Source organism: Ovis canadensis, chromosome 7, assembly GCF_042477335.2.
Source record: "Ovis canadensis isolate MfBH-ARS-UI-01 breed Bighorn chromosome 7, ARS-UI_OviCan_v2, whole genome shotgun sequence".
NCBI lineage: Eukaryota > Metazoa > Chordata > Mammalia > Artiodactyla > Bovidae > Ovis > Ovis canadensis.
The window spans coordinates 34,353,673-34,370,260 of NC_091251.1; the positions used below are offsets into that span (position 1 = coordinate 34,353,673).

Genomic DNA, 16,588 nt, shown 5'->3' on the forward strand with positions numbered 1-16,588 from the left:
TCTGAGTGGCTTCATCATTTTTATATAATGTCTTACGGATAGTTTCCATGAACCAGGCAGGGAGACTAAAAACAATCTTATGTTAGAAAGAATCTGAGCATTTCTTCCCTCTTAAGCCAGCTGCTGAAGGCTGATGCAACCAGCCTCTACACGAGAAAACCTATGCTGCTGTAGCAAAATGCTAGGTTATTTGATGAAAGCTGTATCAACTTCTGTTCCTCTTATCACTAAGAACTTGAGCACATCTACTTCTTGAAGGATATTTTATAAGTAATCTTGGGATAAGTGAATGTGGTTCCTCCATATACATTCGCCACTTATCAGGCACACACCTCTGACTACAAGGCAAATATGGGCGTGCAACACATCTAGCCCTTAACGCCAGGTTACAATACTGAGATGCCTCCTAAGACTGCGGGCCAGCAAGAGCAATCATCACCCAAGCTATTCTTTCTGAAGCACACAATCCATGTCCCTTTTTAGTAAGTGTTAGGAAGCAGTGTGTAGCACAGAGGTTTACTAACTCTGCGGATGGGAAGACCACCTGGCTCCCAGGGTTCTTTCACACTTAGGTGGAAGAGTCTGTAGTGGAATCCAGTTTTAAAATGAACATCAACATGTCCCACAGTTTCTAGGTCTGGTGCAAAGACCCAGCATGAAATCATGTTCGAAGGCTGAGTCTCTGAAGAGACAGAGTTCCTGCCAGTGTGAGCAGGCCGCAGAGGTCAGCCAAGCGTGTCACGCCAGGGCTGCTTTGACTTTGCTTTGTTGCTGCTGCTGCTGCTGGGGGTGTTGGGAGGGTCGTTCTTTCCATGCTGCAACAGAGGGTTGTGGGCAAACGTCTGTCGTAACGGACCTGGGGAAGAAGAGAAAACAAATCCTGATGAATGAAGAAAAGGAAGAACAAATGACAGAATTTAGCCCGCAAGGGTTATTTACCCCTGGCAGCGAGCTCCAAGTGGTTCTGCATACGCCGTTCCCGCTCCTGTAGCTGATGGGCCATTTCGGCATTCTTCCAGCCTGTGTAAAGGGGAGCAAGACCATTGGTCCTGCACCCATTTCGAGACCACGTTCCCCCTGTCCTTGTCACAGAGGACGGGCCCTTACCTTGTTTGAAGCTCTTTATGAAGCCTTCCCGTGGAGGTAACTTGTCTGGGTCGTGCACAACACGTTGGGGAATTTTCAGTACAGTGCGTACAGCAGGAATACGGAGACAGGCCACTTGGCCCAGGGAAAACATGTTGGAGGAGAGCCAGTACATGAACACTGCCTGGATGAGAAGAGAAGGCACTCAGAAGCTGCGTCTCTGGGCAGCTTGCCAGGAGACTTGGAGCCAGCCCCTAAGCCATCACCTACCGTGGGGAAATGGATAGTTATGGGCAAGACTGCCAGGGGCATTAGTCTGATAAAATTTCTCATCCACTGAAGGTCAGAACTTTGCATGCCAGTTTCAGCACCTAACTGGGGAAAAAAAGAAAAGGCAAGGGAAGAACATGCATTTGACAAGCAACATGTCCCACACAAGCAAATGCATGTCGTTGATCCTGGCTCAGATCTCTTACCCATCAGTTCTGTCTCTCCAGGGAGCGAAGGATGACCATTCTACACAACTGCTTTCCTTTCACTCCCCACTCTGCAGGACAGGCACTTGGCGAACCCGGGCTTACCTCAAGGACACCCCACATCGTAGCTGTGACCACCAGAGGTAATACGTAGATGGGGTCAGACAGAGTGAGATCCTGGAACCACCAGAGACCACCTGTCTGCAGGCTGGGCACAGGAAGGTTGGCCATTTCTCTCAAGGCAATGAAGAAGGAGATGAAGATCGGGGCCTGTGACACAGGATAAACAGCGTCAGGACCCTTTAACAGAGGGGACATTTTAATTACTCCGTTATTGAAACCCATAATGGGTTTATGCAGCATAATATTACCACCAACCTGCTTTTAGGGTCTAGGGTATGGGAAACAGAGGAGATAATCTGATTTTTAATTTTTGTTGTTGTTTTTCTTAATCTGATTGTTTCTGAAGTTAGAGGGGAAATGTTTTTTGCTCACCTGAGTCAGTGGTAGAATGAGAGGTCTAAAGAGTTTAATATCATGTTTTTTCTGGTAGAATGTCATCTCGGAGGAGGCCCTGTAAACTGGGAAGGGAGTAGAAAGTAATGGTTGGGCTAACAGCTAGGTTGGTGGAGGTGACCATCCTCATAACCTGGCCCATGAGTCAAATCTAACTGACCCTGGCCAGGCACTGGAAGCATGAGGCCCAAGAAGCAGGTATATCTTAGAACTCGCCCAACTGTAGTAACTCCCAATTTGAGTTGTTCTCCCTCCTACCCACTGCCCCATCCCCGCCCCCAGCTGTATGTAGGGAAAACAGGTCCTCTCCCACGCTCATTCTGCAACTGACTCACATTCTGTGTGGTTTCCTGTCAACTTGGCCTCTCTGATTCGAGCGGAAAACTTCTGAATCTCTGGCAAGTGATTGTGAATCTTGGCCGCCTCTCGCTGGCCCTTCACGATGAGAGGAAACACCAGGCAGCGGGCAAGGACTGTGCCTGGAAACACAAACCAGGAGTGGAGTGACATTCTGCATTCTCCATCAAGCCATTCTGCAGCTAGACGGTTAAACGTTTCTAGGTCTCCCTGAGAGGGTCTCTTGTCCAGACCTTCCCTCCCTGTGGCTCATGCCCACAGGCCCCAAAGGGCACGGTGTGACTCAGTTCCTTCGAGGCTCAGTCCTCTGCTTTGACATCGAAAGTCTGGCATTAACTTCTCCAAACAAATGACCAGCAATCTTATTTCCTCAAAAAGGTGACAGAAGCTACTTTTATAGATTAATGGTTTCCAAATTTTCTATGATTAATGGACTCTTTTTTTCCGCAATTCTAAGTGTAACCACAATATACATAACAAATAAAATCAAGCTGCCGTGGGTGAGGAGGCTGTCTGACTGTTAAGACTGTTCAATCTCTGGAATTTGCTTTGCTCAGAAGCACTTTCACAGAACTCGGGCTCCCAGGAATGAAGTCTGAAAAACGCTGTCCTAGAAATGTCTGGAATAGGAGGTCATCTGGCGGCCTACAACTTTAACTCCTTCCTATTTCTTTTCTTACATTTCACATTTCCTGATCATTTCAACAAAGATTTAGTTGATGGTATCTGTGATAAGCAAGTGGGCCTGGGCTGAGAAGAGACGAGGGGGAGGTAACACATTTAGGCTTTACCACCATAATGATAAATGGTGTGAAGTGGACGGAGAAGGGAGCTAAGGACAGAACCGGGAACACCAGCACTGAAGGGGCAGGTAGAGGACTGAGCAATGGAGATGGGAGGATATGGACAGAAAGTTGCAAAAGCCAAGGGGCAGGATCCACACTCTACCGTGTCTAATGCAGAAAGGGCAAATATGAAAAGTGGACTAAGAAATGATATCACTGGCAGTTAGAACAAGGTGGTGTAAGTCAGACTGCTGAGGGTCACAGAACAGAAACAGAGAAAAGCCTACTGGGTGTAGAATAGAAGAGAAGGAGAAAGGGTAGTAGTTAAAAGTGAATTAACAATGAGGGGAAGGAATTTACCAATAAACACATGGTATGCTTGCACACACCTATATGTTCAGAATAGGCAATAAAGATGGAGAAGCTAAAGACACGGAGGAGAGGAGGAGGATCACTGGAGCAACGTCTGGGGAGAAACAGAATTTAAAGCAGTTTTAAACTTCTAAGAGGAGTGATGTGAGTGTCTTCCCATCTGACCTGACCTTCTGCCCTCCTGAATCAGGCTTCATCACTTTTACGGAGGTCCCCATACTTAAACCCTACCCTCACATTCAAAAACTTACACTTCTTAAATCCTAGGTGGTCCAGTGGTTTTAAAATGCCCCTCAAGAAATACAGTGGAGTGCATCTAAGTGTTATGAATCTCTATCACTCATTTGCATCGTCAGCTTTTCTCAGCTATAAACTTCTGCAACTATTTCCTCTATCCACGCAGAGCTGCTATCTTTAAAGTTCTACCCCAAACCCCCATTTCCTCTACCCTTGTACAGACATGTTCCCTTACATGCAGCAATGGCTCCCCACCATGGTAGGCCTAGGTTAACATGCATAAATTCAAGTAAGTTCTGGATCAGTCCCACTGGGGTGTAGGACCCCAGCCCAAGTTCAGCAAAGCTCTGCTCTGCAGCAGCTTGGATGATATCTGCGGCCTCTCCAGAAGCCACTTCAGGTACTGCTGTGGGTGGGGGAGTTGCAGGAATGACTGGAGGGGCCGGAACCTGTGGGGGAAAAGAGCCATGTGTTATATTCGGTCCCTAGAGGAGGAAATGGCAACCCACACTAGTATTCTTGTCTGAAAAATCCCATGGACAGAGGAGCCTGGTATGTTACTGTCCAAAGGGTCACACAGAGTCAGATATGGTTGAGCGACTAAGCACATTATATTCAGCGGGGGGCAGACACATAGAAAACGAGGTCCCTCTTACAGTAACCAACACTGGGGTGCTCTCTGGACTCCCTATTTCTTGTTCTCTCATGATAGCCTATACTGTCCAAAGAATTCAAAGCTTAAAAAGGACATTTAATGTCAGGAAGTCAATTAAAAAATTTATTATTTTTCTGGGTTTTATGATGCTTATGGTATTTGTCAGTTTTTCAAAAAACATTACTTTGTAAAGGTTTACTTTAAATATATTCCTGTTCATGATTTTTAAAAAAGGATATTTTATTTTCCTCTCTAAGCAGGAAGATAAGTTACTCAGAATAAGACTTCATGACTCTCCTTCATGTTAGGAAGTTATTTCTTGTATTAGTATTTTCCAAATTTCAGTTGCATCAGTATCACCGGCACGATTTTGCATACACTTAAGCTATTATAATTTTTCTTTAAACAACTCAGTTTTTAAGATGATATCTACTTGGTGCTGAGAAATATTCAGTTCAGTTCAGTTCAGTTCAGTCGCTCAGTCGTGTCCGACTCTTTGTGACCCCATGAATCACAGCACGCCAGGCCTCCCTGTCCATCACCAACTCCCGGAGTTCACTAAGACTCATGTCCATTGAGTCAGTGATGCCATCCAGCCATCTCATCCTCTGTCGTCCCCTTCTCCTCCTGCCCCCAATCCCTCCCAGCATCAGAGTCTTTTCTAATGAGTCAACGCTTTGCATGAGGTGGCCAAAGTACTGGAGTTTCAGCTTCAGCATCATTCCCTCTAAAGAAATCCCAGGGCTGATCTCCTTCAGAATGGACTGGTTGGATCTCCTTGTAGTCCAAGGGAGCCTCAAGAGTCTTCTCCAACACCACAGTTCAAAAGCATCAATTCTTCGGCACTTAGCCTTAAATCAGGGACATGCAAGTTGTAATTGTGTCAACTGAAAAAATGCACAACCTCAAAGTTGAGAATTGTGTTTTATTTGGGACATTACTAAGGACTTGAGCCTAGGACACAGCCTCTCAGCTCTGAGGAAGAAGCCAGGATATGCAAGAATTTTTGCAAAACAAACAAACAACCCCCAAAAACCAGGTAGTCAAACACCAAAAGATTACTGCTAATTAAAGAAAAACCAGGTAGGTGTCTCAAGTTAATGAATTTAGTGCTTTTCTATGCATGGAAAGCTACAAGAGTCTGGGTTTACTGAAATCATTCCTTTGATATATACCTTAACTTTCTAGGGCCAGTATTCTGCTTCTCCATCCTGAATCCCCTCAGGATGCACTACAGGGGTGGCTGCAGTGGCTGATGGCCCCAATATACTTTGTTTGCTGACGTGGCAGGTGACATTCTTTGGTCATAAATTTTTTCTTTTTTTTTTTTTCTTCTCTTTTCAGGTCATAAATTTGACCAAAAGTTGGGAGGCATTATGACTAGTTTTGTCCCATGGCACTAGAAAGGCTGATGTGTAGATCTGGCAAAGATTCTGCTGATAGGCCTGCTACTTTTGGATCAGGCCCTGTTGATAATCTAAAATTCTCTAGATTGCCCGTGAAAGACTGCTATGTGGAAGAAAAATGTTGCCTGCCATATGAGTAAACAAAGGAGCAGCAGCCATCAGCCACCCTCGACTGTATACCCCGAGGGGATTCAGGATGGAGAAACACAGAATACTGGTGCTGTATACTGGTGGCTCAGACTGTAAAGCGGCCGTCTACAATGCGGGAGACCCGGGTTCGATCCCTGGGTCGGGAAGATCCGCTGGAGAAGGAAATGGAAATCCACTCCAGTACTACTGCCTGGAAAATCCTACGGACAGAGGAGCCTGGTGGCTACAGTCCATGGGGGCACAAAGAGTCGGACACGACTGAGCAACTTCACTTACTTACTTACTTACTTATACTTAAGGTGCTTATCAAAGGAATGGTCTCAGCAAGCCCAGACTCTTACATCAGTCTATACACAGAAAAGTGCTAAACTCATCAACTTGAGATATCTAGTTTTCCTTTAATACTTTTTTTTTTTTAAATCTTTTGATATTCTGACTACCTGTTCCCTGCCACCTCTCCAAACTCCCATGTATACTGGCTCTTTGGAACAGTCCCTCAGAGCTTATCTGAGAGGCAGTCTTCCAGGCTTAAGTCCTTAACAAGTTCACTGAATAAAACATAATCTTCAACTTTTGGGTTGTACACTTTTTACAGTTAACAATTTTGGTGACTACAAAAGGATCCAGAGTATACCTCTCTCCTTCACCTGAACTCTACGAGGACTTAGGGCCTCATATTAGCAGAGGCCTCTTGGGGCTGTCTGCCTCCTTGGAGAGTCCAGACAAATCAGGGGAATTCTTGGATCTCCTGACTATTGGCTGATGATTCTGAGTTTTATTTGGCAGTGTTTAACTGGTACCTGGCTGCCCAGCTGAAAGATACTAGGGGAGCCCAGATGAAAGATGGGGAGTTGCTCAGTAGAGACACTGAGCAGTCTAAACTGGGTGATTAGATAAGAGGCTGGCCTAACATCTTTGCCTCCAGCTAACACTCTAGCCAAGTCTATGTATGTACAAAACTTACACTTACAAGTACTCACTTAATTGGGAACTAAAGGAAATCTTGCCCTGAAAATGGCCAATATGGGGGTCTTTTATTGCATTTGCAGTTAAGTTTGACGAACTTGGATAACCACGATGGTGTGATCACTCATCTAGAGCCAGACATCCTGGAGTTTGAAGTCAAATGGGCCTTAGGAAGCATTACTACAAACAAAGCTAGTGGAAGTGATGGAATTCCATCTGAGTTATTTCAAATCCTAAAAGATGGTCGCAAAGAGTCGGACATGACTGAGCGACTGAACTGAACTGAACTGAAATGAAAAGATGATGTTGTGAAAGTACTGCACTCAATATGCCAGCAAATTTGGAAAAACTCAGCAGTGGCCAAAGGACTGGAAAAGGTCAGTTTTTATTCCAATCCCAAAGAAAGGCAATGCCAAAGAATGTTCAAACTGCACAACTGCACCTATTTCACATGCTAGCAAGGCAACAAGCTGGATTTAGGAAAGGCAGAGGAACCAGATGTCAAATTGCCAACATATGCTGAATCACAGAAAAAGCAAGGGAATTCCAGAGAAACATCTACTTCTGCTTCCCTGACTATGTTAACTGCAGAAAATTCTTAAAGAGACAGGAATACCAGAACATCTTACCTGCCTCCTGTAAGAAAGGAGAAACCTATATACAAGTCAGGAAGCAATAGTTAGAACGGGACATGGAACAACAGACTGGTTCCAAACTGGGAAAGGAGTACGTCAAGGCTGTATATTGTCACCCTGCTTATTTAACTTCTATGCAGAATACGTCATGTGAAATGCCGAACTGGACGAAGCTCAAGCTGGAATCAAGACCGCAGGGAGAAATGTCAATAACCTCAGATATGCAGATGACTCGACTCTAATGGCAGAAAGAGGAACTGAAGAGCCTCTTGATACAGGTTGAAGAGAAGAGCGAAAAAGCTGGCTCAAAACTCAACATTCAAAAAAACTAAGATCATGGCATCCGGTTCCACTACTTCATAGCAAACAGATGAGGAAACAATGGAAACAGTGACAGACTTTATTTTCTTAGGCTCCAAAATCACTGTGGGCAGTGACGGCAGCCATTAAATTAAAAGACACTTGCTCCTTCGAAGAAAAACTATGACAAATCTAACAACGTATTAAAAAGCAGAGACATCACTTTGCCAACAAAGGTCCGTATAGTCAAAGCTATGGTTTTTGCAGTAGTCATGTACAGATGAGAGAGTTGGATCATAAAGGAGGCTGAGTGTTGAAGAATTGGTGCTTTTGAACTGTGGTGCTAGAGAAGACACTTGAGAGTCCCTTGGACTGCAAGGAGATCAAAGGAGTCAATTCTAAAGGTCATCAACACTGAATATTCATTGAAAGCACTGATGATGAAGTTCCGATACTTTGGCCATCTGATGTGAAGAGTCAACTCACTGGAAAAGACCCTGATGCTGGGAAAGACTGAGGGCAAGAGGAAGAGGGGGTGACAAACGATGAGATGGTTGGATGGCATCATCGACTCAATGGATATGAGTTTGAGCAAACTCCAGGAGATAGTGAAGGACCGGGAAGCCTGGCATGGTGCAGTTCATGGGGTCACAAAGAGGTGGACACCACTGAGCACCTGGACAAAAGACTCCTGTATCTTTCCTTACACAGAAAAGTGCTAAACTCATTAACTTGAGACACTTGGTTTTTCTTTAACAGTAATCCTTTGATGTTTCAACTACCTTTTTGTTTGTTCTGCAAAACTCCTATATACCTTGGCTCCTCCCTCACCTCTTTGGAACAATCCCTCAGAGCTGAGAGCCTGCATCCTAGTTAAGTCCTCAGTAATGCCCCAAATTCTCCAAGCCAGGCTTCAACAATACAGGAACCGTGAACTTCCAGATGTTCAAGCTGGACTTAGAAAAGGCAGAGGAACCAGAGATCAGATTGCCAATATCCGCTGGGTCATCGAAAAAGCAAGAGCGTTCCAGAAAAACATCTACTTCTGCTTTATTGACTACACCAAAGCCTTGGACTGTGTGGATCACAAAAAACTGTGGAAAATTCTTAAAGAGATGGAAATACCAGACAACCTTACCTGCCTAATGAGAAATCTGTATGCAGGTCAAGAAACAAGTTAGAACTGGACATGGAAAAACAGACTGGTTCCAAATTGGGAAAGGAGTATGTCAAAGCTGTATATTGTCACCCTGTTTATTTATCTTCTATGCAGACTCCATCATGAGAAATGCTGGGCTGGATGAAGCACAAGCTGGAATCAAGATTGCCAGGAGAAATGTCAATAACATCAAATATGCAGATGACACCACCCTGATGGCAGAAAGTGAAGAAGAACTATAGAATCTCTTGAAAGTGAAAGAGGAGAGTGAAAAAGTTGGCTTAAAGCTCAACATTCAGAAAACTAAGATCATGGCATCTGGTCCCATCACTTCAGGCAAATAGATGGGGAAACAATGGAAACAGTGAGAGACTTTATTTGGGGGGGCTCCGAAATCACTGCAGATGATAACTGCAGCCATGAAATTAAGACGGTTGCTCCTTGAAAGAAAAGCTCCAACCTAGACAGCATATTAAAAAGCAGAGATATCACTTTGCCAACAAAAGTCCGTCTAGTCAAAGCTATGGTTTTTCCAGTAGTCATGTACGGATGTGAGAGTTGGACTATAAAGAAAGATGAGTGCCAAAGAATCGATGCCTTTGAACTGTGGTGTTGGTGAAGACTCCTGAGAGTCTCTTGGACTGCAAGGAGATCCAACCAGTTCATCCTAAAGGAAATCAGTCCTGAATATTCAGTCCTGGAAAGACTGATGCCGAAGCTGAAACTCCAGTACTTTGGCCACCTGATGCAAAGAGCTGACTCATTTGAAAAGACCCTGATGCTGGGAAAGATTGAAGGCAGGAGGGGAAGGGGCCGACAGTGGATGAGATAGCTGGATAGCATCACCGACTCGATGGATATGAATTTGAGTAAGCTCCCAGAGTTGGTGATGGACAGGGAAGCCTGGCGGGCTGCAGTTCATTGGTGTCGCAAAGAGTCGAACACGACTGAGTGACTGAACTGAACTGAATGCCCCAAATAACACACAACTCTCAACCTTTATGTTGTGCCTTTCCCCCCACCAGTTGACAACTCATCTATTTTGCCACACCATGTGGGTTGTGGATTTCCTAACTTATGAAAATAACACCAAGTTATTATTTTTTCTTGCTGAAAACTCTGCCAAAGAATATGAACTTACTGACTTCTTTAACACCAGATATTAATTTACTATTTCCTAGATCACATGAACCTGAAATTTATTCTGGCCAGTTTCCTTTATATTTAGAAAGAGTTAATTTGTAAGCACTTAAAATCAATTAAATAAAGGCATTTTATAAATTTAATTTTGAAAGTATATCAGAGGTAGTGACATCTTATATGTATAATATATATACAGACATACAAACAGACAATACTAAAGATCTCATAGTTTCATTAAAATATTTAGTTATGTGGAAAAGGAAATGGCAACCCACTCCAGTATTCTTGCCTGAGAAATCTCATTGACAGAGAAGTCTGGGGGGACTACAATCCATGGGATTATAAAGAGCTGGACACAATTTAGCAACCAACAACAACAAAAATTTAAGTTATGAATCAAGTATTAATAAACTTACTAGTTTAGGGGCTATATTTACATTTCTGATTTGTAGAGATTTTCAAGACAAAAATAGTTGCTTTTAATTTCCCAAAGAACTGGTCAATTGCCTAAGTGATACTAAGACTGATTTGCCGAACTAAATTTTGTTTTCTTTTTTAATCACTGACTTCTAACTAAACTGAAAATCAAGATTTCTACATTATAGAACTTCAGGGTTCAATTTACTATGTCTTCAAAATTTTTATAAGGCATTCAACAAAGGCCCTCTTTCTGAGTGCACTGGTTAGACCCAGAGGAAATCTCTATTACTATTTTTGCTAGCCCTGGAACATCAGCTCCCGGTTTTTATGTTATGTTGTGTGTGCTCTAGTAACCTTACTGGCTTCCTTTAGTATGCTCAATTACTGTAGTCTGAGGAGCAGATTTATATGCCCTGTCTTATAATAATAACAAGCCGGGGAGTGAGACACAATGTCTATCCCACAATAAGGCAAAAGAGATATAATCATCTTACATAAAGCCCATTTAAATATACCAGTTTTGATAAATTTTTATCTCATTTCTATCAACTTCTATAACTTTAACTTTAGTCTCTGTCAGGATCACATCAGGTTTTGGTCTTAGAAAGGAGTCCAGAAACTTCCTTTTTAATCAAATCATTTGATCTGTTTTTGTATAAAAGGCTCTGGGTTCCCAGTGAGAGGTTGAGCCAAGGGACTTAGGCTCTTTTAACAATTTTTAAAAACTTAATCAATTGCCCTAATTGTTGTCCCAAGCAACTGTTAGTCAGATATCTCTGTGTAAGTTTCTTCTAGCCTTTAGGGGGAAGAAAATCTAATACTGGGGACCAATAACATTGGTCCATCAAACCTCAGGTAATGTGTTGAAACCTTTTGTTTTAATCCTATTAGCATCTGTTTTATATTTCTTATTTCTTAATATAACCACTTAAAGATTTCTTTATCCATTTGGTACACAAGTTCTTTAACATTTCCACTTTTGTGGGAAGAAGTTTCTAGACTTTCTCTTCATTTCTTAAACCTCCGTTAATCAGCCTAATCAACATTAATTATCTTCATGTTTTTATTAGCATCTGTAAGACCCACTCACTGAAGGGAAACAGAAACCACAAATAAGGTTTCCCAAACCTTTAAAAAAAAAACCAAAAAACCTAACAGAATTCCTAGGTTAACTACTGTGTGTGTGAGTGTGTGTGTAGTCACCTTCTGCTTTTTTTTCCCCATAGGTATCAATAAAACAGCTGTATATAATGAGAGCTCTGTAAAAATGCATCTTTTAAGACATTTTTCCAATTTAAACGATCAGTGGTTATTGACAGGTGGCATTTTAATTATAACTCAAATCAGTAAGAGAAAAGAGGCACCCCTACAAGAAAGTCCAAAGGATGTAGCCTTCAGAAGATCTATAAAGTTTACTCAAAACAGTATAAGAAAGTAAAGATCGTTATTGTATAGGCTGATGCAACCAAGATTAAGATGACTGAAGTCCCCGAGAATTGTCACGGTCAGACAAAAGACTGCCCAGAAGCTCAGTCTATTTGATTGGCTGCCATATGTACACCATACGTGTACTTACTTTCTGGATAGCAGAAACCAACTTCTCAAAACACACACACAACGAGGCGCCTAAGATCAGGTAGGACATTTACATCTCAAAGACACAGAAAATGGAAGTTCCCTCTAGAAGGGGTTTTGTTTCTTCGTAAGGTCAGAATTCTGAAAAGATGTTTTATCAAGCTGGCTTCCTCTTACTGCATACAAAATAAAAAAGCCCCATACTGGCCATTTTCAGGGCAAGATTTTCTTTAATTCCCAATTAAGTACATACTTGTAAGTGTAAGCACAGAAATCCAGCTGGCTTCTTGAAAAAACATTAGACCAGCTTCTCATCTAATCACCCAGTTCAGATGGCTCAGAGTCTCTCAACTGAGCAAACCCTAGTATATTTCAAATGGGGAGCCAGGTATCTGTTCAGTTCAGTCGCTCAGTCATGTCCGACTGTGACCCCATGAATCACAGCACTCCAGGCCTCCCTGTCCATCACCATCTCCCAGAGTTCACTCAGACTCACATCCATCGAGTCAGTGATGACATCCAGCCATCTCATCCTGTCGGCCCCTTCTTCTCTTGCCCCCAATCCCTCCCAGCATCAGAGTCTTTTCCAATGAGTCAACGCTTCGCATGAGGTGGCCAAAGTACTGGAGTTTCAGCTTTAGCATCATTCCTTCCAAAGAAATCCCAGGGCTGATCTCCTTCAGAATGGACTGGTTGGATCTCCTTGCAGTCCAAGGGACTCTCAAGAGTCTTCTCCAACACCACAGTTCAAAAGCATCAATTCTTCAGCGCTTAGCCTTCTTCACAGTCCAACTCTCACATCTATACATGATCACAGGAAAAACCATAGCCTTGACTAGATTGGCCTTAGTCGGCAAAGTAATGTCTCTGCTTTTGAATATACTATCTAGGTTGGTTATAACTTTTCTTCCAAGGAGTAAGCGTCTTTTAATCTCATGGCTGCAATCACCAAAGATTATCAACCAGTAATTGGGAGATCCGAGAACCAGGACAGACTCACCCACACTTGTCTGGACTCTCTGAGGAGGCAGATAGGCACAAGAGGCCCCTGCTTGTACCACGGCCCCAGTTCAGGGGAAGGGGGAAACGCTACTCTGGGCCCCTTCACTGGTAGCCCAAACTGCCCACTGGGAAAAAAAAAAAACAAGACCTAAAAGTTGAGAATTGTGTTTCATTTAGGGCATTACTGAGGGGCTTCCCTGGTGGCTCAGATGGTAAAGAATCACCCTGCAAAGCAGGAGACCAGGGTTTGATCCCTGGGTGGGGAAGATCCCCTGGAGAAGGGAAGGGCTATCCACTCCAGTATTCTTGCCTGGAGAATTCCATGCCCAGAGGAGCCTGGCAGGCTATAGTCCATGAAGTTGCAAAGAGTTGACTGAAGGACTAGTACTTATTATTATTACTACTCGGGTCTTAAGCCTAGGACACAGCCTCTCAGCTCTGAGGAACTGTTCAGAAGAGGTAAGGGAGGAGCCAGGATATACAGGAGTTTGCCAAACAACACCCCTCACCCCCAGCCCAACCAGGTAATTACAACACCAAAAAATTACTGCTAATAAAAACCAGAAGTCTCAAGTTAATGAATTTAGTATTTTTTACGTAAGGAAAGATGCAAGAGTTTGGGCATACTAAAATCATTCCTTTGACATGTACCCTAACTAGGTACTGCTAATATTCTGTTTCTCCATCCTCAATTCCCTCAGGGTGCACCTGTTGGGAGTGGCCACTGGGACTGTTGGCCTCAGCGTCCTTTGTTTACTGATATGGTAGGTGACATTCTTTATCCACATTTGACATGCAAATTATAATTTTTCCAATATACAAACAGAATTGCATCTTATTTCACCATCAGTGGCTTGCCACCATTCTGGCCAACAACACCTTGTTTACAACATAAACTTTTCCTCCTGTGCTCTCAATAATTTTACCACTGATGTGAATATCTATCCCAAGCAGAGATGCTATCATTTGGGGACTTGGGTGGTGTGTGGACAAGAACACAGCTCCATATTCCCCTCCTCCCAGTCAAAGCAAAATAAAAATAAAATCTGCAAGAAGCACCATTCCTAACATTTCAGGGACGAAATGTCTCTTACCTGCGCTTCTCCAAAAGAGACGGCAGAGGTACTGAGGCCGCGGGGGCCTGGGGCCATGAGCAGGACATAGCGCGGGTGCCCGCGGCACCGGTCGGCTGGGAACCCGAGCCCAGCTGTCAGCGGTTTCCGGGGCCACTGGCAGGGCCCTGCGACGCTGTGGAACTGAGTGGGTAAAAGGGAGATGGAGTCCTTTTATCAGGTAAAATCGCTTATTATGCTCACCCCTCCCCTCAAGAGACAGGCGCTCTTGAGTCCTGCAGGTGAGGACTCTTCTACTCCCCGCGCTCAGACTGCGAGCCTGAAAGCATGCAAGCAGTGAGCCCTGCTTCTCAGCTACCGCAGACCCACCCCGGGGCCCAGAAGTGGAGGCTGAGGTTTCTCTAGAAGAGGTGACGCTTGTCCCAGGAACAGACTAAGATACGAGGCGGCTGACCCCGCGGTGTCTGGGACGTAACCCTTCCGCGCCCTCATATGACCCCAGGCCACGAGAAGGAGGTCCGGGTGAGCAGGTCAGCGTCTGCTCATGCCCGTCTGCACAAGCCACTCCTGGCTCGGCTCACAGGGACAGTGCGGCATCCTGGCGCTCGGTCCCGGGGTATCCTTACCTGACGCCGGGGCCCCAGTAAGCGCAGAAGCTGCCGGCGCCCGCACAGCAACGCCAGCGCCATCTTGCCGGGAAGAGGACGTAAGTTCGCGTCTGCGCACTGAAAACCGCAGCCTCGCGGGAGGAAGCCCTTTTGGAAATGGGCGTGAAGTCAGAGCTTTACCACACTCAGGAGGTAAAGGAAACTGGCGCTTGGCGGCCATATTTGAAGTGGGTAAGAAGCCGCAGGGGGAAATTAACGAGATTGCGCTGTTACTGTTTTCAGGAGATTGAAGTTCAGAGCCTTATAACTGGCTTTTGTTAGTGACTGTAAATCCTGAGCGGGTTTCCCTCTATCCTTTAAATCCGCTATTCTCTAAAAAATACTCTCCAGAAGGTCTTGGCTGTCCTCGGTGTGGGTTTTCTGTACCCGGTGATGTTTGATTTTTTGTTGCTAGGTAATATTGTAATATACCGGGAAGCCTGGAGTGCTGCAGGCAGTCCGTGGGGTCTCAAGAGTCAGACGCAACTGAACTACAACACATTACAGTGCGTGCTAAGTTACTTTAATCGTGTCCAGCTCTTTGCGACACCATGGACTGTAGCTCACCAGATTCCTCTGTCCATGGGATTCTTCAGGCGAGAATATTGGTGTGGGTTATTTCCTCCTCCAGGGAATCTTCCCAATTCAGGGATCGAACCGGTGTCTCTTATGTCTCCTGCATTGGCAGGCAAGTTCTTTACCACTGGAGCCACCTGGGAAGCCCCTGTAATCACTGATCCAGTGAAATTTGAGAATGGTCTGGAATTAGACAGAAATTGAAGGAAGGCAGCTTCTAGGAAATTCTTTCCAGATAAAAAGAGAAAGCTTCAAGAGGAGGCTTTATCTTGCGCTTTCCTTAGGGACTGATTGAGGAGCCTCCTGTGACATTGAGGGGACAAATCTTTTTTAAAAAATGTATTTAGTTGCAGCATGTGAACTCTCACTCAGGACATGTGGGATCTAGCTCCCCGACCAGGGATGAACCTTGGCCTTCTGCCTTGGGAGCAAGGAGTCTTAGCCATTGGACCACCAGCGAAGTCCCCTAGGGGACAAATCTTTAAAGATGAGACATGAACGTGCTGAAGATGGTTGTATGGAAAGATAGAAAATCCCCTGGAAAATCCCCTGAATACTTGATGATGTCATTGAGCTGTTGCTGCATCAGAGTTAGACCTACCTGTCTCTAGATTTTGTTGTCTAAGATAACTGATGGTCTTTATTGTCGAAATCTTTATGACATATTAATAACATGTTGGATGTCATTGTAAACAGGCTTTTAAAAGTTGCTTTGAAAAATTAATAGAGGTAATGACAAATATACAGCTATAGAACACTTGGCAAAAAATCGAAAACCAGGAAACCAAAAACCAAACAACCTGTGATAGACTGTTACTTTGGTCAGTCAGTTCAGTAGCTCAGTCTTGTCCGACTCTTTGTGACCCCATGGACTGCAGCACGCCAGGCCTCCCTGTCCATCATCAAACTCCGGGAGCTTACTCAAACTCATGTCCATCGAGTCAGTGATGCTATCCAACCATCTCATCCTCTGAAGTCCCCTTCTCCTCCTGCTTTCAATCTTTCCCAGCATCAGGGTCTTTTCCAGTGACTCAGTTCTTTGCATCAGGTGG

At 44.2% G+C, this 16,588-nt stretch overlaps 1 protein-coding gene across 3 annotated transcripts; it reads right to left on the minus strand.

Annotated features, from left to right (window-relative positions):
- Positions 1 to 15,156, minus strand: OXA1L (OXA1L mitochondrial inner membrane protein). Of its 3 annotated transcripts, XM_069595787.1 has the most exons (11): positions 14,940 to 15,037; positions 14,335 to 14,496; positions 12,735 to 13,039; positions 4,065 to 4,278; positions 2,414 to 2,557; positions 2,058 to 2,143; positions 1,668 to 1,832; positions 1,357 to 1,461; positions 1,108 to 1,270; positions 940 to 1,020; positions 1 to 856 (listed from the first exon to the last, which is right to left on the minus strand). In XM_069595787.1, the coding sequence occupies exons 3-11, from the start codon at positions 12,768 to 12,770 to the stop codon at positions 726 to 728; spliced, it is 1,125 nt and encodes a 374-aa protein (XP_069451888.1). In that variant the 5' UTR covers positions 12,771 to 13,039; positions 14,335 to 14,496; positions 14,940 to 15,037; the 3' UTR covers positions 1 to 725. The 3 variants fall into 3 exon arrangements, with proteins under 3 accessions (XP_069451888.1, XP_069451886.1, XP_069451887.1); XM_069595785.1 differs by lacking the exon at positions 12,735 to 13,039 and having other exon boundaries at positions 14,940 to 15,156; XM_069595786.1 differs by lacking the exons at positions 940 to 1,020; positions 12,735 to 13,039 and having other exon boundaries at positions 14,940 to 15,057.
- Between the last annotated feature and the right edge of the window lie 1,432 nt (positions 15,157 to 16,588).